We start from the raw sequence: 23561 nt of genomic DNA, 5'->3' as shown, positions 1-23561 counted from the left end.
GAGCACGGCGGCAGCAGGCGCAACAGCAAAGGGCGAGAGCAGATGCGCCGTAAATCCCCGGGGGCTTCTGTTTGGAGAGGGGAGGACGCTCCGCCAGGCGATTTCAGCGAGCAAAAACCCGCTGTGGTCCAGCACGGGGACATCACCGGCACAAAATAAAACACAGGACGGGGGGGAGCGAGCCCAAAGCGGGACAGAGCTGGCGCTGGGATGGGAAGGGAGGCCTGGGCCGGAGCGGTGCGCGCGTGTCGGGGCAGCGAGGGCCGGCATTAATTCTGCATGAGCCCCGTGCACGTTGCCATGGAGATCGGCGAGGCTGGCGCTCCCGCCGCGCCGCTCATCTGGTGCGCATCGACTGCTCGCCGGGCCCCCCCTCCCCGCCAGCAATATTAATTACGGCCCCGGGAGGCGGCACGGGGAGGACTGCGCTCCCCTGCGCTCGCGGCGCTGGGCACGTCTTCGTGGCCACGCCACCGCTGCCATACCGTGGTCCCCTCCCGGCCGCCAGAACGAGTCCCCCCGAAGCACCCGAAGTTTCCCAGCCGGTGTGTTTTGAGAAGGGAAGGTCCTAAAGAAGCAGGGAGAGCGGCAGGCATCCCGTTTGGGAAGCCCTGCGATGCTCTCAGCTCCGCGAGGAGCGTGCTTGCACAGCTCCAGACATAACAGAGCTCAGGGAAGCCAAGCATCTCCTCCAGGACCACAGCCAGGGGGCTCAGCACCTCCAAACACGCTCCTGAGCAGGACCCCAGGAGCTTGGTGCCCACCAGCCCCAACCTTTCGGAGCCCAGCACCTGAAATTCCCCTTCCCGAGAGCCACCAAAACGTGCGCTGAGCGCTGCAGCCCCAGCTCCCCACCTGGAGCAAACAGCCCGGCCCCCGGGGCAGAGGAGGGGTGGGGAGAGCCGACCGCACGCTCCTGGAATTAAGAGAGGAGGGGGTGGCGAGACGACGAGCTTTTGGGAGATCTGAAAGCGAAATTTCGTGCTGGAGGCAGCGAGGTGGCGGCGAGGAAGGTGAAGGTGGTGCCGGGGGCGGGCAGGGCAGGGAGGAGGTTAAAGCCTCGCCTCCTCGGGATCTGAAACATCAAAGCCGCTCTCGCGAATCCAACACCATCTTAAAAGGCTCCCTCATTAATCTGTCACGAGCCCTGCTGCGAGAGCGGCTCCAAATCAGCTGGAAGGATTCATCAGCACAGAGGGGGGAGGTTTGGGAGGAGCCCCCGCGGCGGGGCCCTGCCCGTCCCAGCACACGGAACCCCCCCGGGGAGCTGCACAGCACCAAAACTCAGAGCCCACCGCGCACCGGGTGTGCACCCCGGTGGGACGCACGGGGGAGGCGAGGGGAAAACACCCGGGGATGGCTCCAAGCTGCTCCCACCCTCCTGCTCCGGCAGAACGGGGTGTTTACAAGGTGCTCCCACCCTCCCGCTCGAGCAGAACCGGGTGTTTACAAAGCAGGGAGCTGAGAGGCAAGGAGGGCTGCAGCCGGCTGGGTGCCTGCAGGGAGGACGGCTCCTCCCCAGCCGCAGCAGGTCCAAAGCCTGTCCCCATCTGTGCCACCGGGCCAGCGCAGCACGCTGCCCTTTGCTGCCCTTTGCTGCCCTTTCCCAAGGCTGCAGGCTCTGGCCAGCCCTTGCGCAAGGTCTGCACGCAGCTTGCTGCACCCAGGCTGCTGCCCCTTTCCCCCCCAGCCCAGCACCGGGCACCCCCAGCACCCCAAAAACGCGTGGCCACGTGTAACTACAGCCCCTGCTCTCGGCCAACGTCTCCCCCTCACCAAAACAGGTTTGTGTCACCGCAACCCGGGGACATGCTCCTGCAAAAAAAAAAAAAAAAAAGCAGTGCTCGCTGGTCAGGGCGCCCTCTCGCAGAGCGCAGAGCCCGGCCGCGCGCGCTAACTCGGGAGCTGGCAGCGAGGCAAGCTGCCGGCAACAACCTCAGCACAAGGAGACCGAGGGGAAGAGAAGACAGAGCTCTTCTTGGTGTTGTTTCTTGGTCGCGAGGCTCTGAGACTAAACGGCACGTCTTGGGAGACGCGAGGCAGAGATAAGGGGACAGCAATGTAAGTTTGAGGGATCACAATCCTAGGGAGAAGTGGCAGCACCTGCTACGGTGCCCCCATCTGCTCCCCCTCCAGCGCTTAAGCCACCCAGTGTGAAAGCACATAAATTGATCCCCAAGAGAAAGCTCAAACTTTGCTGCAAATGGCGAAGAAAACGCTCTCGAGAGATCAAAAGTGGTGCCTTAACTGCTGCTGCCTCACCTACCGCTCAGCTGTTTGAAGAGCTGTGTTTACCGGCTCTCCTCTCCCCAGGGCAAACCTGCGCTGCTCCGACCTGGCTGGGCTGAAGCAGGAGCCCCGGCCGCATTTGGGGTGCGCAGGGGGGACACGCCAAATGTTTCGGGTCACCACGGTGCTGGCGTCCCCGTCAGATGTCCCCACCTCGTGCCCCCGTAAGCACGTCGAGCGCTGCGCCCCTGGCCTGGCACAGCACGTTGGGCTGGCGTCGCTCCGTCCACACTCAGAAGAAAAATGGGTGTCCGGCCCTCTCCGATGTTTCCAAACCCACTGAGACGGGACCTGAGCCTTTCCCACAGCTGCCTGGCACCTGCAGAGGTGCGGGGATGCCAGCAGAAGGTGGCACCCCCCAAGCGAGCCATCCACCAGGGATGCCAGCCAGAGGAAAGCTCTGGCTTATCCTCACCAAGAACGGGACCGTGCAAGGGCACGGTGGGAGCTGAATTTGCTCTCCCTGAGCAAATCCCCCAAACGATTTCATCTCCTGCAAGCGACCCCACCAAAGGGATGCCGCAAAGAGGGCTCCAGCCTCTCCTCGCGGATGCCGGAGGAACGAGGAGCAGGGGTGGCACCCTCCGGATCCTCGCCCCAGGGGGTGCAGGAGGGCGCAGCCACCCCGCACTGCACCTGCCTCAACCCCAAAAAAACACAGCCAGCCCCGGGGGGGCTGCGGCTGAGCCAACACCGCCCCCGCTCCCCCTGGTGCAGGGAACGGAGGAGCATCAACCAGCACGGGCTGCTCCGACCAGCACCCAAGTCAGCCACCAGCACCTTACCAGGTCACCTCTTTGCCTCCCCTACCCAAAAAAAAAAGCCCCCCCAGGACCACGAGGTGCACAAGGATGCGCCTCACCTGGCCAGGCAGCACTTTCCCATCTCCACTGGGGACCAGAGATTTTTGGGAGCGTGGCATCTGCCTGGGCCGGGCTGCTCATATTTTGGAGCCCCGAGCTAGGAGTTACACCTACGTGCGTTTTTATTTTTCGCTTTAGATGTCTCCACCGGTCCAATTATAGATTAATCACATTTTATCTCGCATCCGTTTCTCCCCCGCCTCCTTCCCCGCCCCCATCGGCGAAGGAAAAGAGAGAAACAAACGGGTTATTAATTGGCTGCAGTTCTCTGCCGGGCTCTTATCTGGGCACATGAAATGAGGGAGGGTGGGGAAGAGGTGGCTGAGGAGCCTGCCAGCAGAAAGCAGGGCACTTTAAGCCGGATTTTCAAAGAAAACACAGCTCGTACGGTGCCATCAGCTGAGCACATGCTGGCAGCGTGGCCTTGGAGAGCAAAGCTCCACGAGTGTGGGGATCTGGGGGGCTTTGGCAAGCCGTACCGCACCGGGCAAGGTCGGCACCTGGAGGATTGCCCGGTGCTGGTAAGAGGGGATGGGAAGGCTGGGGAGCTGTGTTACGGTCCCCCAAAATTTGCACGCCCTCACCATTTCTGGCCAGGGCAGCGGAGGTAGCGGGTGTCCAGCTGAGCACCGCTTTGCATTCTGCTCCTGGTGCTGGAAAAGCTGGCACCGCCGAAATCCCTGCTCCCCAACCCACAGCCCGCGGTGCAGGGTGACTTCTGCCTGCTCAGGCGTAACCTCCTGCCGCCACGAGCCTGCACAACCCACCCCAACCCCTTCCCAGCCAGACCAGGACCTGCCCAGCAGCGGCCGTGCGCAGGGAAACACCACGTCCCCATTGCCCATGTGGTGGGCATCCCTTCCCACGTGTCCTGCAGGGGTCTCGGGGCAGGGAAGGATGTGGCTGCCTGGCCACATGCATAAAACCCAGTAAGACACCGAGGGGACGAGCGTGGCGCAACCCCAGAGCTCAGCGCCGCTGCTTGGCAAGGTGAAGGTCCCTTTCCCCAGTCCCCACGGCCCCAGCAGACAAACCAGCAGAGCTGCTGGGAGCACCCGGACCACCCCATCTCCTCCTCCAGCCCTTCCCCACCTCCAGGACGGGCTGCTGCGTCGCGCAAGCAGCAGCGCAAGGAGTGAGGATCTGCCATCCCTCCTGGCCCGAGGGGGAAAAACATCCCCGGGGAGGGCGAGGGCAGGGAGCACGGCATCGTCAGCTGCTCTGCTCCGGGCACAGAGGCTGCAAAATAGATCACTGGGTCACGGAGCCTCCGCGGCAGCTGAGCACGAGAGGCTCCGTTGGCTTCCAGGGGAAGCAAGCTCCAGGGAGCTGAAGGGGTACTTACCATCTCGTGGGGTCGGCGGGGTCTGGGTAAAATAGCTATTGGGCTTGTCTGCAAAGAAAAAAAAAAACAGGGGGCTATCAGCGGGGTTAGCGCACGCAGTGCCCTCCTCCCCCCAGCCTCTGTTCGTGGGTTCGGGGCTGGGGTTTCATCCCTCCAACACCCCTCCCGTGCAGGGAGCACCTGCAGCAAGGAGGGAGCAGCAGGAGCAGCCCCAGGAGCCCCGTCCCTCCCGCTGCCGTCGGCGGAGCATCTCTGGCAGCAGCGCTCCTCGGTGCCATTTGCCCAGGGCTGCAGCGCAAACCCCGCTGGGCCGTGCCGCCCGAGCACCGGTCCAGCGCCGGGGTCGAGCAAGGACAGCAGCGGGGGAGCGAGGGCGGGGAGAAAGGGGCAGCAGCAGGTGAAATAGCCCAAGGATGGGGCTGGAGCAAGGCGGCACAGCCTCGCCGTCGGCCAGCCCTCTGCTTTTGGGAAACCAGAGGGGTTTCTCTTGGGCAGCTGGCTCCACAGACCCTGCCACCCCGTGCCGAAGCGCCGTGTAGGAAGCGCTGTGCTCACGGTGCCAAAGCCGGGCGGTGGCAGAGGGTGCACGGCTCCTCACCGCCCTGTTTCCCTCCTACCTCCTGCGCCCCGCTCCGGGCAGGTCTTTTTAAACCCATCCGTTTTGCCACTTTTCCATCACGCACACGCCGGGAAGCAGCGCGCCCCGAAGCTGGAAGATCCCAGCTGGGTGCTGGGGGCTTTCCAGCACCGGGGAGGTCGAAGGCGCCGAGGGCAAGCACCCACCTGCACCAGGACGAGGCCACAGTGCGGCACCAGGAGCTGCCAGCAACACGTGGGCGTGCACGACGCGCTCGGCCACGCCAGGGAGCAAACCAAGAGCCTAACCACGGGGAAAAAAAAGCCCCCCCCATCTCGCCCCCAACCTCCTGCTGATCCTTCCTGCCCTCCCTCACCCTGCCCTCCCTCGCCCTGCCCTCCCTCGCGGCCGGGGGTGGGGGGGGGCACCTACAGTTATTGAGGAAGAGCAGCACGGCAAATCCCAGCGTGGAGGTGGCCAGGAGGATGAGGCAGATGTTGCAGGGGATCATGAAGTACCGCACCACCAGGGAGACCTTGTGCTGGTACAGCCGGTCCCGCTCCAAGGCCCCCGGTGCCATGGGGTACTGGCAAGCCGTCATGCTGGGCCGTCACGCCGCGGGCCAAAGCTCGACCCGCCGGCGACCCATCCAAGGCAGAGCAGCCACAAGGCTCACGCGGACGCCCTCCGGCCCTGATTCTTTGACAGCTGCAAGCCCCAGGCTTCCCCAGAGGTTCCCATCCTCCAGGAGCAGGAGGACGAAGAGGCTTGGCGGCACCTTCAGCAGCGAGCGTTTGGCCCCGCGCCGGCCATCACGGCTCCGAGGGCGCTCCCGAGGGAGCCCTGTGCCCCCCTGCTCAGCAATCCTCCCCCCTCCAGCCGGGGGGGCGTCAATCCATGGGTGCCGACGGGCAGCAGCAGGCTGAGCGGCTCGGAGACGAAGCGCCAAGAGCTCAACTTGTGCTGCTGAGCCTGCCGGGACGGGGTGGTACGAGGGAACCGGGGGGCCACGCCGCGGCACCCCCTCACACCGGTGCCTGTGAGCAGGGCTGGGAAAGGAGCAGCGGGGGGGGGACCAGCACGGGACCCCCCTCTCAGCCTCCGTGTCCTCCCGACGGGAGGCTCAGCCTCCGGGCTTGCTCCGGGGATGCCGCCGCTCCTCCGTGCGCGGTCCGGGCGCCTCCTGCAGCCGCAGCTCCTCGGGGCGGGCGCACCCGCGATCCCCGACCCCGCGGGGAGGGTTTCGGGGGGACCCCGGCAGGCTGCGGCTCCTTTCACGGCGACTGCAAATCCATCCCCGCTGGGCTCTGCTTTCTCACGGAGCAGCCGGCGCTCAGCTCTCCCCCGCCGCCTCGCCAGCTCTCCGGCACCCTCCCAGCCCTCCGGCGAGCAGGAAGGGGCCACCGCCTCACTGGTCCCCCTCCGAGGGCTGTCACCTCGCTGGCAAGGAGCACGCTGCCTGCTGTCACCTCCCAGGTGGCCGGGGCGAGCCAGCTCCCCTGCTCACGCCGCTGTGACATGCCAGTCCGTCGCGGAGAGGTCCCCGTCCCTCGCCGAGCCGGGCATCAAGAGAGCACCGAGCGCTGCCGGGGCGAGCAGCGGCTGCCTGTGCCCGGTGTGCGCTGTGACAGCTCGGGGTCCCGATCCACGGAGCCAGACAATAAAACAGCAAGGGGAATAAAAAAAAAAAAAAAAAAAAAAGCCAAGTCTGCGTCCCCGCCTGCCCCACGCCCTGAAGTTTCTCCGCCTCGCTCCGCTCCTGCGAGCCCAAGTCCCTCCGGAGAGGAGCAGCCGTCCCTCCCCGGCGTCGCGCCGCCGACAAAGGGGGATGAGGAAGAAGAGGAGGAGGGCGAGGAGGAAGGACGCCGGGCTGCTCGCCTCGCCCGTGCCCGCGGTTGAGAGCAGGAGGCTCGAACAAAGGCTGCGGGCAGCGTTCTGCCCCGGCGGTTCCTCGGTGGGCAGGAGCACAAAGGCGGCGGGGAGGACGCGGGGGACCTCAGCTCGGGTCCTCACCCCCCGCCACCGCTCCGCGGCCACCTGTGAGCATCCCGCTGCTCGCCCCCAGGAGATGGAGCGGGGTCTTCCTCGCCCTGCTCCCCGGGGAGAGCACGGGAAGGGGAAAAAAAATAATAAAAAAAAATCCCTCTCCTCCGCCTCTTTCCCCCCACCCCCTTCGCCTTTTCATTCGTGAACTAAAGATGTTGGGAGAGGCGGGGACTGCGCTGTCAAAACTCATTATGCCTCCCCCGGCAGCGCCTCTGCCCCGCGCCCCCTCCCCGCTCCGCCCGACCCCCAGGACGGCAGCAGGACTTGGGCGAAGTGGCCAAAGGAGCAGAGAATAAAAAACAGTGATTGAAAAAAAAAAAAAAATCAGGCATTTTTAAGATGTGTATTCCAGAGAGGTGGAATTATACGCGCTGGAATGCTCCGAGACGGGGAGGGAAGGACGAGGGGGACCACACGTGGCCAAAATGCTGCCCCTGTGGGATCAGCCCTGCTGTGACCACCCAGGGTTTTTTGGGAACAGCACCAAGGCTGCAAGGACCCGGCAGGAGCTGGGACCTGGTGCACGCTCGGGGTCCACCAGCTGGGTGGGGTGGAGGAGAGGGTGCACGAGAAAAAGGAGGTGCTGGGACGGGGACGCGCGGTCACCGCCTGCCCTGGGCAGGATGCAGCCAGCAAGGGGACGCAGAGGACAAAAACAGGGCTGGGAGCCAGGGGGCACGGCCAAGAGATGAGTTTCTGGAGTCCAGCAGTGGAATAAAAGCAAAAGCAGGGCAGGACAGCCCCCAGCACCACACACCCAGAGCGCCGCGACCTGCCGAGGGCTCCGTGCTCCTTAGCAAAGGTGCTGAGCTCCCCCGCACGACGGAGCAGCTCTGGATATCACAGAGAAATCCCCCTCTGGGAATTTCTGGGGCAGCACACAAGGGGCTGAGCCCTTCCCGAAAAGGGGCAGAGCGCCCTGGCTCTCTCCCCTGGGTCACCTCCCTGCAGCCTGGCCCCGCTCTCAGCATCCTTCTGCTCTTCCCGTGCGCGCAGGTGCCAAAATCTCCTGCCTTTGCATCCCCCTGCGTTTTTACCCATGCAGATCAGCCAAGACAAGGAGCAGACACGAAAACAGCTAAAAGGGTGACAAAGCCCCTCTGGGGTCCCTTGGCTTGTCCCAGAAGAGCCGCCTGGCCAGCCCCCCCTCGGGCACAGCCGTTCTCCCTCTGTTACGGGGGAGAAAACGTCATCTCGGCGCTCATCCCTGTCCCCCCCCTTTGCCCAGCCCTCTAAATGAAAGCGTTCGGCACACGAAGGCCTCCGCGTGGCCACCGGCCTCTTGAAAGGCTGCTGCCGCTAATGGGGTTATTTCTGGGCTCTCACAGCGAGGATGTCACAGCTGCTGCCAAAAATGCTGCAGGCGGGCAGGAGGGGGCTGGGAGGGGGCGGCCGCCGGGTGGGGACGGCAGGGTCCTGCTGCTCCGAACCCAATTTTTGGGGCAGCACAGGGCTCGGGGCGACAGTCCTGGCCCCCGCGGGTTGTCCTGCACGTCCGGAGGATGCTCACCTGCATCTGGTGGGACACAACCCTGCGGTTCCTTGGGAAGAGAGACCACCAGGACCTGTTTCAATCCCTTCACCTCCCTCCTTCTCCATCCCGAAAGCCAGCTCCCGACCCGAAATCCCCAAACCCGGCGCAGTTTGGGGCTCGGGCTGACAGCTGTCAGTCCGTCCCTCCCCAGCGAAGCAGGGAGCCCGTGCCGAAGCCCCCGGCTCCTGCCAGGCTGATTCCCCACCTGGCTCCCTTCTGGCTAATCCCGTTTGGCAGCGAGCTAATTGGGATTTATCTGACAGCACCCAGCGCCTCGAGAGCCATTTCGCGCTCCCTCCTGGGGAGGAGGAGGAGGAGGGAGCCCGCGGAAGGCGCTCGCTTTCCTCCCTTCCCCATCCCCTCCTGCAGTTTTAGAGGCTAATTACCGGCATTACGGCGAGACGGGAGAGGGAGGGGGAGAAAGTGGGGATTTTAATTATTTCATTTAACACTTGGCAGGACCCGGCTCGGCTCCTGCTGAGCAGCGCTTGGAAATAAAGAGCTTTTAAACCCTGTCAAGGGGAGAAGGGGGGGGGGGAGCGGGTCACAGCCCCGCCGGCCACGCTCCGAGCATCCATCCTTGCACACCCCTCCGTTAACCGGTGCTCCCCCCCCAAAAAGCAGGGAGCCCACCTCTCCTCCACTTCGCCCCAGTACGCAACAGGGAATGGGTTTTATGGAGTCCCCGCGACCTCTCTCAACAATTAAAAACAAAAGAGAAAGATGCAATAAAACGAGGCGCGCGCGCAGAAACCCGAGGGCGGCTACAGCACCGATGCTGCTGCCCCGGAGCGGGTGCGGAGCAGAGCAGGATGGTCCTGGGGAGGGAGGCGATGCGGCTCGGTGCTACAGCCCCGCATCCACCCGCTGCTCTGCCCGGGGACAGCTCCCTGCTGCGGGACCCGCACGAGATCAGCCCCTGGGCTTGACAGTGGGGTCTGAGGCCGGCTGACGAGCCGCGGCCCCCTGACCCTAATTGAGGACGGGGGCCTGCCCTGACCCTAATTGAGGCCAAGGGTCTGGGAGCCCCCCTCCCCGAGCTGCACCCAGCCCCAGCACGCCCCAGGCACCACCAGCCCGAGAGCAGGCAGCTCCTCTCGCAGTCTCACAGTGCCACCTGCCGCTCTCGCCGCACAAATTCGGGATGTGCGTGGAGGCAAGGAGCCCTGGCCAAGCCGGGTACAGCACTCCGGGGCTGCTCGCTGCACCCGGATCCATGTGGCAAGGGGGCAGGATGCAGGGGGTGATCTCACAGCAGCACGAGGAGGTGAGGAAAAGGAAGCCTGCCCCTTGCTGGGGGGGCAAACAGGGCGTTCAAACACTTCTGGAAGCATCATCCTGCCCCGAATACCCATCATCCAGAAGCTGCTGCTGCTTTCCCGGGACAGCATCAGCTCCCTCCCCGGTGGGAGAGCCCTGCCCGGCTGCCGGAGCGGCTGGGAAGGAACTGGTCAAGCTGAAGTCCTCCGGGATGCAACACGACGCGGGGTGGGGGACAAACGGGAAAATAACCAGCAAAAAAAAAAAAAAAGCGAAACGGAGAAAGAAACCTCCAGCAGCTTTCTGGAGCGAACAGCCGGGAGGCTAAAATTAGTGGGTACTGCTGGCACCCCGGCTACCTCCCCGCAGAGGAAGCAGCTGCCACCCGAGTGCTTCCAGACAGCGGGGGACATCCCTCGGCAGCACGGCCGGGGGCACGCTTCGGGCACATTTCACCCAAAAGAGCAGCGCTGGCTGGATTTTGGGTACGGCGCCGACCTCGCTGAGGGCTCAGGGTCCTGAGACCGCAGGAGCAAAGCCCAGCTGCGGCAGCGGGGGAGGATGGAGCCCAGGTTCCTGGTGGTGGTGCTCAGCCAAACCCAGAGCAGGATGTTTCCTCGGGGCGAGCAAAGCCCCCTCCAGCTACGCGGTGTTAGAGCAAGGGGAAAAGAAGAAAGCGTTGAGCACACCCCTGGAAAGGAGGAAGGATGCGTGCCCAGCTGCGTGTTGGCTCACACATGCCCTCAGGAGCCTCCAAGAGGATTGGGAAGGCACGGGGAGCCCCAAAACCCCACAAGGGAACAGCCCCTTGTCCTCTGAGCAGCACAGGTCCTGCTCGGGGGCTTGGGTTTTTGGTGGGCACACACCGAGGGGGACCCCAGGAACCCTCTTCCCCTCTGTCTGGCAGGGACGAAAGCCAGCAGCACCCAGCCCTCGTGCTGTCAGCCGCACGCAGCTCTGAGTAATTTACACCGGGTTGCAAGCAGCGAGTAGCACCCAGCCCACCGTGGGGAGCGGGTCCCAGCTATGGGATGAGCAGCGATATAGGATGAGCAGCAGCGTGCAGCACCGGGTGCGAGCATCCCACGGCTGCGAGGCCGGGGGAGCGATAACCAGCAGGGGATGCTGTCGGCTCGGATAGCATCTCTCCTCACTGCTCCGCGCCCAGAGAGGCGCAGGGTGCAGGCTGGGTGCAGGCGGCTCGCAAGAAAACTTTTACGTCCCCCCGCTCACCCTTCGGTGCCTTTCACAACAAGGGCGCGTTTCCAACGCATGCCTCCGGATCTGCACGACACAGCCTACGCGTCGCACGTTAACGCGGGGCAGGGAACGGGGAGGAAGAGGAGCAAAACCGCCTTTAAACACTTCCTCAGCGCCCCCCCCAAGGCCGAGCTGCTCGCCTCCGTGCCACCCCACATCCCACCCCAATGCCGGCGCCCCGCAGCTCCGTGCGCCCGTCAGGCTCGGGCACGCGGCAGTGGGATGCCAGGCAGTCTGCCGGCCCCAGCCACGTGCCCAGCACCTTCCTCCCACCCTCTCAGCCCCCCAACAAAGCAGCCGGCCTCCAGGCCACGAGGAGGGTGGCATTCCCAGCCCCGGGGATCCCCAGGAAGCGGGCACCCAGCCAGCGGCACGCGGCCGCGCCGCACGCCCTTCGCTCCGCTCCCAGCCCGGGGCACGGGCAGGGGTTGTGTTAATGAGCAGGACCCAAAGGAGCAGCTCGAGGCAGAGCTGCTGGGCACCGCGGCTTTCCCCCAGCCAGCCCGGGAAGGTGGTGACAGTGAAAAGATGAAGCGGGGCATGAGACAAGCGCTAGGTGAGAGGCGGCCGTGCTTAGATCACAGTTTCGCAGCCCTTGGGGACGCGGCAGGCAGCGTTTGCTTTTGGCAAGGTCGGTGGCAAGCCAATCGAGCCCAGGGAACAACATCGGGCTGGGCAGGGAGTAGGAAGGGAGAGCTTTGGGCGGGAGGCAGCTCCTCAAACTGTGATCTAAAAGCAATAGCTCCCCCCGGGGCGAGCGCACGGGGATGGGCGTCCCTGCACCCACAGCCCCCGAAGGGTCCTATTGCTCCGGCACGTCCCGCGGGGATGGAAACATGAGAGGCACTAGCCGGTGAGTTTGATGGTGGATGGAAATAATAAATGGTATTTTTTTTTTTTTACGTGACACACCACCACTTACCAGCGAGAAGCTTCCTATGTTCTTTAGTAAGCGGGGGGAGGAGAAAAAGGAGAGAACAAAACAGTTAGAACAGGACAACAGGCAGCCACCCAATGCTCTCCGGCCCCCCCACCGGGTCCCCTCCTCCAGCCCCGTCCCGCAAACCCCTGCCAGGGGGTCCCCGTCCCCAGCACCGACCACATGCAAACGACAAGAAAACCCTCAGCCCTGGCCGATGGTGGCTCTCGGCCACGCAGGACGAGGTTCGACAGTCCCTTGATCCACGGAGAACGTTACAAAGGCAGCTAAAGGAAGCCCTGCAGAAGGTAGCGAGCCCCAAAAGCCAAGGAGCATCAACCCGTGTGCCCTGTCAATGGAAGATTTTTCTGAAACCAGGGTCCTGCTTTGGAAATGTTCAGCCTGGGGCGAGCCACAGCCACATCAACCTCCCCATACCAGACCCTACCAAGGATCAGCTGCTTCTTACTCGGCTGGAAGGAGCACGTCCTTTAGTAGCTTGATGCCTTCTGTCCAAACGCATCACACCTGAGCCCGAATTAGCCTTCGAAGTCCAGGAAACCAAAGCACAAGATGAAACAAGGTCCCCAACACACACGGTGGAAGAAAAAAAAAATCATAAAATATCCCGAGCTGGAAGGGACCCACAAGGATCATCGAGCCCAGCTCCGGGCTCCACGCAGGTCTACCCAAAACTCAGAACTCAGACTGCGGGCACAGTCCAAAAAGCGAGCAGTTAAACAGCCGAGCATTTCAGCAATTGTTATTGAGCACAGATTATTTTGCAAGCAACCTAAAGCAGTAGAGAAGCCCCATAACCATTTCCAGCATCGATTTACACGTCTTTAAACACCCAACTGTCCGCCGGAGAGCCGAGAGCGGGGCGAGGTTTGGAGGCCGTGGTGCTTTGCTCAGCCCGGGCTCTCACCTGCTGAGGATGCAGAGCCCCAGGAGAAGCACGGCTGGGATGCAGGGGATGGAGGTGGCATCCTCCCAGAGGAGGGGAAAAAAAGGAAAATATTGGGGCCCAGAGCAAATATAGCGAGGATGGAGCTGGAGCAGAGCCTCACCCACCGCCTGATACCCGACCCGAGGGGCGAGGGGACCTCCCCAAAGCTCCGCCGGCAGCAGCAGCTCCCACAATGGGCTGTGGGACACGGGTAACGTGACCCTGCGAGGAGCCCTGACAGCTCGCCGAGGCGATGAAGGGTAAAACAAAGTGAGCATTGAGGGCCGGGGACGGCCCCGTGCCAAGGAAGTGACGTGCAGCCCTCTCCGCTGGCAACGGGGGAGCCCGCTCGGCTCCCAGCCGCTGGGAGATGCGGGGAAGAAAGGAAGAGGGGAAAAAAAAACAGCTTAAAAATATCCCAGAGCAGCGCGGTTATTTTGGGATTTTCATTTATTATTTAAAAAAAAAAAAAAGGCAGAAATGAGAGCCAAGGCCCCACGGCCAGCTCTGGTGCGGATGGGGACGGGCTGTGCCTGGCAGGGGATGCTGCCGAGCTCTCTGCCTGCTGCGTTTTAGGGGATCCAGCCTGACCATGGATCAGCCTTGCCCATGGGGAAGGAGGGGGATGCCTGGTGTGAAAGATGTGCAGCTACTGCAGGGAAGAGTGTTAAACATCCTGGGGAGCTCTTCTGTTGAGCAGGGAAGCTTTGGGGCACCAGGACCAGAGGCACAGGGGCTGCTCCGGGTCCAAATCCCACCCCAGGGCGCGCACCTTGCCCCTTCCTTAGAGCAAAAACTGAGACGAGGGACCCCAGCGCCTGCCCAGCCTTTTAACTCAGCAAATCTCACTGGGCTTCCATTTCCCCCTTCGTCACGCTGCGGCTACGCAAAGCGGCTGCCAGCATCGGGAAGGGGAAGGCGAGTTTATTTTACTATATATTAAATGACCCCAAAAGGACGGGAGGGCGGCAGGCTCTGCGCCAAGGTCAGGCACTTGCCTCTGGAAGGTTTTCCCGGCCAGGAAGGCGCTCGGAGCAGGGGCACACAGCCGAGTCCTGCAGAGAAGCACCACCGAGGGGGAACGTCACGTCTGGGGAGCGCGGCCAGCCGTGCAACCACGGCTTGGCACCAAGCAGAGGCACCTCTCCAGGACAAGTCCCAAACACGTGGATGGGCCCCACGAGCCCCCAGATGGGGCTTGGCAAGGGCAGGATGGTGCTGGTGTCCCTCACCCCATGCACCCAGCCAGGAGCAGATGCAATGTCTGAGCCCGGATCCTGCCCCAGGACCAAGGGCCACCAAGGATAAGGGTCAGCAGCTCTTGTCCTGGCTCCACACAGGACCCACCAAGGGGTTTTGGCACCGTTGCACCCCCACGTGCAGCCAGACCGCTCCGCCCTTCAGCTGAGCGCACGGGGAGATGCTCGGGGGTGCCAGCATGGGCTCACCGAGGGGATGTCCTCTGGGAAAACCCTGCCACCTGAAGTGCAGCTGACCCTGCAGGAGGACCCCCAGGTGAATAAGGACTCAACCCCGGGGCTCTGTCCATAGCAGAGGGGTTCTTGGGTGCCCCTTCCTTCACCGTAAGCGCCCTGCATGCCAGGGAATGGCGAGGGGGGCACGGATATTGCTGGGGAGACCCAGGTCCCACCACCTGCAGGTGACAGGGAGCGGGGCTGGAGGGATCCTCCCAGCCAGGAGGGACCTGCAGATCCCAAGAAACCAAGGAGGTGATGTTTGCTTTGCCCCCCGATAAGGCCGCCGGGGGAGCCCCGCGTCGCGCCGCCTCATTCCCAAGGAAACCAGCCAAGGGTTCCCACGCCACCTTCCCGCTGTTCAGCGCATAAAAGCAACACAGACTTCCTGAAATCCCTCTCTCCCTGACCCTCCCTACTGTTCCTCTGTATCCTGCTCCAAGGCCGCGCTCTGCGCCGAGATAACAAGGCACTTGGCTGCCAAAACCAGCAGCCAGAGGGGCCCAGGATCCACACAAATCTGCATGCGAACAAAGACCCGATTTGAATGGTCAGTAAGTGGAGATGAAGCCCTTTCACTTGGGTTTTCCCCATCCCCGTAAGGCCGGCGTGGGAGCTTCTGGGGGAGCTCCTGGTGCCCAGGTCCCACGGAGAGGCGGCAGCAGCCCCGGGGCAGGGACACGGCAGGAGAGGTGCCACCGGCGGAGCAAACACCGGGGACAGTTTCCATCCATCGCACATCAAATCCCTACACAAAGAAACGAAACCCAAGCAATCTCACGCTCCAAAATAAATAAATAAAATTTATCTTTGCATTTTTTTTTGGTTAATGCAGGATTTTCCTAAGTCTGGGGCATCCAGCTCTCCTTGCTCTCAGAAGTTACACACTAGTTAAACACATTACGCTCTCCCTCTCAAAAAAAAACCCCAACATATCAATCAATTGGCATGCGATCAGCAGCCCAATAACTGCTGCTGCTATTCAGCCTCCCCAGAGAGGTGGGATCGTGTGTTAATTGCCTCGGTTAATTGTCTCCCCTCGGTTAATTGTCTCCCCTCGGATGGGGACTAACGAGGTGCCCAAGTGGCACCTTGGGAGGAGGGTGCTGCGGGGAGGGGAGGCGGCGGGGATTTTCCCACCTTCCTCCGCTGCCGAGCTGGAAGAACAGTCCCCAAAACGGAGCCAGAATTGAAACCAGATGTGAAGGAAGTGTCTCATTAGCAGTAATTGCTTTGCGAGGATTTGAGGTTTCCCCTCCGTGCCGCCACCAAACACACTTTTAAGGAGCTGCCGCGCGCCGGGCACTGGGACGCGCTGGTGGGGGGAGGAAAGGAAAGGGAATAAAAAAAAAAAAACAAAAAAAAACCCGAGGGCAGAGCCTCGATTACACTAACGTTTTTATTGAAGCCAGGGAAAGTTTACTCAGACCAGGCTGGCTGCAGAGGATCGCTGCTGCAGCGGATTAGGCTGAAAAAACTGAGCATCCCAAACCCTGCTCGGCACAGCCAAGGCTTCCTGCGGCAGCCTCCTGATGAGGAGCCGGCCAGGGCTTTATTCATCCCTTGCCCTACCATCCCCATTCCTAAATCTACCCGTGGAGCGATTTTCCCTGGATTACAGGGCCGAACACACAGCAAACCAAAGGCAAAGCAGAGCAGCTCCATCAGGACCTCGCACCGGACCGCAGAGCTGCTCCTGCTCCCCACGGCGGGGCAGGAGACCCGGGGGGCGAGGCACCCCGCTCCCAGCCCCTTCCCTCCCTAGCCCCACGACAAAATCACCCCCCAACAAAACCACCCCGCCAGCTGCATCCCAGTGAGAGCAAGCCATGAGGACACGAAGCTGCACAGAGGATGTCACACACACCCAACACACCAGCAGCGAGGCATTTTGGGGACGGATGGGGGGCACCTGCCCCGTCCCAGCACCTTGGCCCTACAGCCCCAAGCAGGGGGGGCTCGGTGGGAGCGCCTTGCTGCGGGACTCCTCTTCCTCCTTTTCCAGCCCGTGCAAGACAAAGGACCTGCTCTTTGCTGGAGAGAAAGCGAAGGCAACATCCCTCGGGTGCTCGAGTGCCAAAGGAACAGCGGGCGCCCCGGATTTCGGGTGAGACGAGCGCGGCGAGGAGGCTGTAAATCTCCCTGCGTCCTCGGGCTCCTTTCTGCAGCCCCCTCAGCCTGCCCTAGCCCCTCTCCCCTTCCCGGCTCCAGCAGAGCTCGCATCGGCTAAGACAATAGCTGCTTATGTTCTGAAGCAGGGCTGCTTTCTGGGAAGGGAGCCAGGCCTGGCAGCTCTCAGCAGCGGGGAATAAAAGCCCCATTTGTGCCGCGTGGCCCCTGCGCACCAGTGGGGCACCCTCAGAGGGAGGCAAGGCATCAGCCTGCTGGGGATCGGAAACAGAAACGCAGACAGACGCCCTGGGCCGTGCGAGAGGAGAGAGGGAGAAAGGCGTAAGGACGGGGATGGAAGAAAAAAGCCGCTTGTTCAAAGCGCCGGCGGCACCCCGGGCACAGATGCTCGGCGTCCCCTGCGCCACGAGAGCAGCGCACGGGGCGCCGAGGATGCTCTGGGCATCGGGGCACACAAAGCACCGTGCCCACCAGAGCGTGCTGTGCACCACCAGGACCCCTTGGGGACGGGGTGCCAGGACCCCTTGGGGACGGGGAGCCGGGACCCCTTGGGGACGGGGAGCCGGGACCCCTTGGGGACGGGGAGCCGGGACCCCTTGGGGACGGGGATGGCTGCACGGGGCCATCCGTGCAGAAGGATTTTGGCTGGATAGGGGGGAAAAAAGCCCCCCTCTCCTGCTTGCTGCTAGCAGAGGCATGGCACGGAGTGGGCAGTTTTTTGGCTGGAGCAGCAGCGCAGCCGTCAGCCCTCCGCCCCACAAGCTCCCCAGAGGGTGCGATGCCCGCCGCGGCCCTGACAGCCCAGCACCGTGCCCCACCGGGGTTTTTACGGCTCCGCCAAGCCCTAGGCAGTACATAATTCATCCCTGCTCCTCTGCACTGCTGTCAGGTGCAATAAGCGACGGCAGCGGCTTTCAAACATCCGCGTCTCACCGCGGTGGAACAAAACGCAAATCAATTAATCTGAAAAAATATATATCAAACTGGCCTCTTATTTTCCTCTCCTTTTTTTTTTTTTTCCTCCTTCCTGAAGCTTTAAAGTTGCTTTTCGGCTGTCCTGAATAATTGAAGTTAACATGAAAATTTAAAGTCTTTCAAGATTTCATTAAAATTCATTCCCTTTCCCTTCGGAGAATTGTCATTGCCAGAGCCCCGCGTAGGGCTGACAGCAGAGGCAGCTGCCTCCATTCACAGCAGTTAACTCTGCTCTCCCTGGCTAAAGAAAACTCACTCCTAATCGTTTAATAGAGACCCCGAAATAACATCCTTCACTGCTCCCTCCCGATTTCGGGCACAAATCCTGCATTAACCCTCTCTGCTCCAGCTGCTGTAGGCTCAATTCTTCTGCTCCCAGCCCAGCACCCCACAGGAGCAGAGCAGGACCAGCTCGAACCATTAACCTCAGCCCGGCTCCTTCGTAGCAGGGACTGTCACGTCGAGTTAGCCACGGAGAAAGCATCCCCAGAGCCCGAGACAAGGAGCAGCACTTGTAGAAATACGTATTTTCAAATGGCAAGAGTGCCGTTTTCTCTGCAAAAGGCAAAAAGGCGCCTCCCGAGAGCGCTGCAGGAGGGGTAGGCCATCGGACAGCCTAAAACACACCCGAGGAAAGCAGCAGAGACGAGATAAAATCAAAATAAAGAGGCTCAAGCTGGTGCTGGTGCTCTTAAAGCCGTGCCGAGGCTATTCCACCTGTAGGGCTTTTCTGCTGGATTTTTTTTTGCTGTTTTCTGCCGTAAGCAGGCGCTGCTCCCAATTTGGGGTTACGACCGCCGGCGCTCTCCCGGTTTACCCCACCTGACCCTGAGGATTTCCAGCATTCTCTGTAAATCCCATTGATTTTTTTTTTTCCGAACCCACGTGGGTTTGGCTTCTGGGAGGGAATTGGCCATTAACCTCGTGCTTTCCTCCAGGCCTGAGCCGACCCCTTCCTCCCCTCGGCACCCATCCCCGCTCCCAGCCCCCCACTGCCTGCAGGGGATGGAGGTGAGCACGGACCCAGTGCCCCCAGCAGCTCCTCTTCCCTTCCCAGTGAGCTCCTCTGCAGACCTCTGCAAAGCCCGGAGGGCTCCGCATCATTTCTGCCTGCAAGAGGGCCAAGGAAGACCAGCTGGGGTCTTCTTCTGGGAAGGCCAGCATACATACACAGCTATAAAAAATAAAAACTGCATCTTCTTAAGAAAACTGAATAGAGAAGAAAGCTTCGGTGCATCCACACGGCATGCCCGGTGTGGGTCCCAGCCATGCAGTGGGAACGCGGGAGCATCAAAAGGAGCCAGCCCTGTCGCCCTACAGGGACGGAAAGCATCGCCACCGACTGGTGCAGGAGAAGAAGGCAGCCCCCAGCTCAGAGCATCCCGGCTATCCTTATCTGCACCCCCCCAGGCACTGATGGACGCGCCCCACCCCACCTCCGCACGCCTGAAATTTCCCATCCACGCTCCTCCAGCGCAAGGAGAACGGGACAAAGGGGGTTGTATTTTTTTTTTAGGGGCAGGGGACAAGCCCTCCCCTCGCTGCTCAGCCCGCCACCTGCACAGGAGAGCTTTCCACGCCGGGAAAACCCTGGGGGCAAACGCCCACCGCTGGCCGGGCGAGCTGCTGCCCAGAACAGGCTGCTCCGAGGAACAAACCTCCCACGCACCCGCGCTCGGAGCGCACGTTCCCATCACACAAGGCATCCTTGTATGTCCCGCCCCCCCCCCATCCACCCAGCCCAGCTCGCGGCTCAAGAACGGAGATAAATGCTGCTCTTACCTAGAAATGAACAATCCAGAAGCCGCAGGGGGAGAGGACAGCACATGCAAAAGAAAACAGAGCAAAAGGAGTTGGTGAGACCCCAGCAAAGCCCCCCGTAGGATCGCCGCGCGGCGCCGGGCTGCTCCGCTCCTCCCTGGGGGCGAGGGCTGGTTCTGGCTCCCTCCTCACCCCCAGAGCCCCCAGCCCCACAGAGCAGCAGCCAAACCCATTGCTGGGCTGATCCTGCTCCTCGCCAGGCTGCTGGCAAGGGTTTGAGCGCCTGCCTTTCCCTGGGGAGGGGAGATGCCTGGGCAGGGCTGGAGCCAAGCACACCAGGAAAGGGATGCGCAGAAAACCCATGAAAATAACGGATCTGGTGGCAGGAGGAGGCATGGTGGCCCTGCAGCGTGGAAAAGGGCCACGCACCTCCAGGGAAAAGGACCTATCTGCCCAAAAAACATCCAAATGACATTTATCTGGGGCTCTCCAGGACGGAGGAGCATTGCCAAGGGCACAGGACGCAGCGCCAAGAGGGCGCACAAGGCGAGGAGGTGCTCGCCATCCTCCTCCTCCAACTTCTCTGTACTGGTGGCTCCCCTCGCGCCAGATTTCCACAAGCCCCGGAGCTCCGTGCTGGAGCCAGGCGCCCTGCAGTTCAGCAGGCAGGGCCCGACACGGGGACTTGGCAGGCAGGAGGAAGAAACGAGCAAAGAGGCGGCCTCCCCTGCCCTGCCTTTCCCAGGCCCATCTGGCTCGCGTCACCAGGGGCACCAGACATCTAGCTCATACGGCAAACGCCAGCAGGACCTCCAAAGGCTCTTGCCTGCTGTCCCATCCTCCTTTTTCCTCCACAAACCTCCCCACAACATCTGTTCTGCTCGGCACGGTCAGCTCCCTCCTATTCTCTGCCCTAAATGACGTGCCCCAAAATTCTCCGAGGGGAAAGCGCAACTATTGCAACCGGGCTCGGGTGCACAAAGCTCGGGGGATCTGCGGGAGGCTCAGCCCCACAACCAGCTGGAGGAGCTGGAAGCCAGAAATCAGCGCTGGCCCATGCCGCAGCAGTCTCATTTCCTAATGGCATGCTTTAATCTCCTAATTGGGCTGCAGCAATGCGCCCGGCGTGGGGATGGGGCTGTGCAGCTGAAGTCACCTGGATGGCTCAGAGGGAGCTGGGCGAGCAGCCAGGGCTGGAAAAGCCCCAAAAGCTCCACCAGCGCTCAGGGTGGCCCAACCTTCGCTCTCATGCTCCCCAGAGACTGCTCGGCTTAAACCAGGGCAGAAACCCCAGCGATGAACCAAAGGGTCTCATCTGAGGATGCTCCGAGGTGTCTCACCACGGGGACAGCTGGGCACCGAATTTCAGAGCAGAGCACAGCATGGACACAGAGCACAAGCAGGAACGAAGGGCTTTAGGAGCAGCAGGCGAGCAGAAAGAGGAGCCCATGCCCCCAGCGCATACCCTGGCTCCTCCATGGAGGACACGGGCACTTCTCCCGGCCCAAAGGGCAGCGAGAGCCCGGCAGAGCCGGGGAGCAAGGCAGCTGCTGCCACCGCTCCAGCCCGCCAGGGTTGCCAAGGCGGCTGGCTCTGTATATGCAGCAACAAGCTTTGAAGTCAGGGCAGAGGAATGTGCCCCCGTGCCGCCCCGCCAGGGCAGGGCACGCTGCCACCGCTGAGTCCCCGAGGGGGTCAGGAGCCGGGGTCCGCACGGGGCACGCCAGGAGCAGCAAGCTGCCGCCCCAAAGCGTCGCAAATCGGGGCTCTTGCCACCCTGAAACAGCTCTTGGGAGCTGGAGGACGCTGCCCAGCGGGCTGGCAGGACTCCACGGCTTGCTCAGCACCAGGTAATTTCCTCATTTCTCCCCCCCTCTCCAGCCTCCTCTCTTTTTAAGCCGCCCCGACAGCCCCTTGTGGGGGGAGGCAGCCCCCGCGCACATCCTTGCTTTGCTGCCTGATGTCACACGCCCCGTCTGAGCAAACTTCCAGCGGATTTCGAGTGTTGATTCCCATGTAGGCAGCGTTCTGCCTGTAAACAATTCTTCCTGTGTTTTGACACCCCCGGAGCGCGGTCCGACCATCTGTCTGAACGGCAGGGCTGCCGCGGAGCCGCCGTTAGCTGGGGCTGCAGAGCTGGCACCAGGAGCAGCCTGAAGCCATCCCCGAGCCCCCTCAGGGCACACAGGGGTCGAATCCTGAGCCTGTCCCTCTGACCCAAACCCCACGCCGTGGAACAAATCGATTCCCGCCCCGAACAGGAGCAGCAATCCAGCACAACGCCCACGAGCCCTCGAAGAGCTCAGCCTTACAGCAGCCAGCTTCCAGCCCCGCTCCGGAGCAGAAATGCACCGTGTTAAAATGTAAGCCATGCGAGATTTACTGCCAAGGGAAAGCCTTTAATCTCGGGCAGGCTTCGAGCGAGCGCCAGCTCCTTTCAACCCTGGTCCCATACAAATATCGCGGCGCTGCTCGGGGCCGGGCTGTCCCTGGGGAGGAGCGAGGGCAAAGCATCACAGCGCACGTTCCCAGCCACGACGGCTGCTGGAGGGAAAGGCCCCCAGGAAAGCAGGGCAAAAAGGCCCTGGATATGTGCGAAGGAGCCAGGCAGCCACCGGACCCTGCTAGGGAAGCAGGAGCTGCTGTATCTGCTCCTGTCGGGGTGGATGCAGGGTCCCCAGGGGCCGGGCTCGCGCTGCTCGGGGTCACGGGGCGGAGGCTCCAGCCCCCGCTGCCGCTTCCCTTCATCTGCCAGCACAAAGCTGGGGACTTCTGGGGACTTTTCCAAGGGTTCCCACGCTTCTGCTGGGACATCAAACATCCGGCTCGGGGGGGGAAGAGCTCGTCACACTCCTACCGAGGCTTAACTAACGAACCAAGAGCAAGACGCGTGAGACGCGCGAGCAGCAAGGCGCAAACACCCAGGGGTGGTGCCCAGCCCCAGCGAGGGGACGGTGCTGGGATGGGTGATGCCGACACGCGGCCCGTGGAGCTCCTGATGCCATCCATCACCTCGGCACAGGCAGATTCTGCTCCCAGCCCTGTCCCAGCACACACAGAGCCGGGGGATGCCACCAAAAGCCCCGGGGGGGGGAGCCCGGCTGCCCTTCCACCAGGCCCTCGTGGAGTTCAGGAGAGACTCCCTCGGGCAAAGAAAGTGCAAGTCCAGCTGGCCAGGAGCCTCCCGGAGCTGTCTGGGAGAAATTATCAGTCTAGAAAAACAATTCCAGCCCGGGTTTCTTTAGATCCCCTCCCGTTTCAGTGCTTGGGAACTGGGTCCCAGCCAGCAGCTCCGCGCTCAGCAGGCGAGGTTTCTCAGGAGCCAGAAGAGCATGAAGCACATCAGCTGGTGCGGGCGGGCAGCTCGGGACCAAGGCAGGCTTTCGGGGGAGCGCAGCAGACAGGCTGCAGCCCCGGCAGCTCTGCACCACGTCACAGCGCCGGGGCAGCTGCTCTGAGCCTCGCCAGACCTCCCAAGGAAAGCGGTTATCCTTCGGTTCCCGAACCGTGCTGCACGTAGGCAGCGATTCCAGCTCAAACCCCCCCCCGTCCTTTTAACCCTAAAGCTGTGAGACAGAATGAAGCCGGTGCCAGGCAAGTGCAGAGGCAGGCAGGGGAGCAGGATGGTGCTGGAGGGGGTGAGATGCAGCCCTGGCAGAGGGGCTGAGCTCCCCGCTGCGCTGCTGGAAAGGTGATGGCTACCCGAGAGGTACCCGCACGGCTTCAGCTGCTGAGGTTGGAGGATGAGGGACACGCACAGCCCTGGCCCCACAGCCAGCCCCATCCCAGCAGGGCTCAGCACCACCCTGAGGACATCCCAAGGGCGCTGGGCTGGTGTGAGCAATCCCAGCCGGGCTCCAAAGCAGAGATGGTGCTGGGCAAAGGTTGCATCTGCTGGCACATCTGAGCTGCTCCTAGCCATACCCAGCATCGCTCCTGCCTGGGAAGGGAAGGGTCTCATCCTGCCCGACCCCACCTGTCTGGGTATTTCCCAGCAGGGTGCAGCAGCACGAGCAAGCACCAGAGATCCGAGCCTGCCGAGGGGCCAAACACCCTGCAGACAGAGATGGGGACTCGTGGCAGGACGCAGCAGGGAGGGACGAGGGAGGAAGGCAGCTCCTTTCCCCCCCCAGGAACAGAGATGCAGCATGCTTGAGGAGGGGAAAAAATAAAAATAA

The 23561-nt window shown here is 62.3% G+C and overlaps 1 protein-coding gene across 6 annotated transcripts in view; it reads right to left on the bottom strand.

Annotated features, from left to right (window-relative positions):
• Window positions 1-23561, bottom strand: part of AGRN (agrin) — an 81384-nt gene that overhangs the window by 36488 nt on the left and 21335 nt on the right. For 2 of the 6 annotated variants that reach the window (XM_080564590.1, XM_080564591.1), the window contains exons 3-4: window positions 12097-12117; window positions 4498-4545 (exon numbers count right to left, since the gene is read on the bottom strand). The exons of 1 other annotated variant lie outside the window; for it this stretch is intronic. In XM_080564590.1, coding sequence (XP_080420716.1) covers window positions 4498-4545; window positions 12097-12117 — 69 coding nt within the window. Of the gene's footprint in view, window positions 1-4497; window positions 4546-5506; window positions 7247-12096; window positions 12118-23561 lie in introns of those variants that run through there. 3 more of the 6 variants (XM_080564594.1, XM_080564595.1, XM_080564592.1) reach the window with 2 other exon arrangements.

The sequence above is a fragment of the Anser brachyrhynchus genome, assembly GCF_964034855.1.
Source record: "Anser brachyrhynchus genome assembly, chromosome: 21".
Lineage (NCBI taxonomy): Eukaryota > Metazoa > Chordata > Aves > Anseriformes > Anatidae > Anser > Anser brachyrhynchus.
This window is presented reverse-complemented; position numbering and strand designations above follow the sequence as displayed.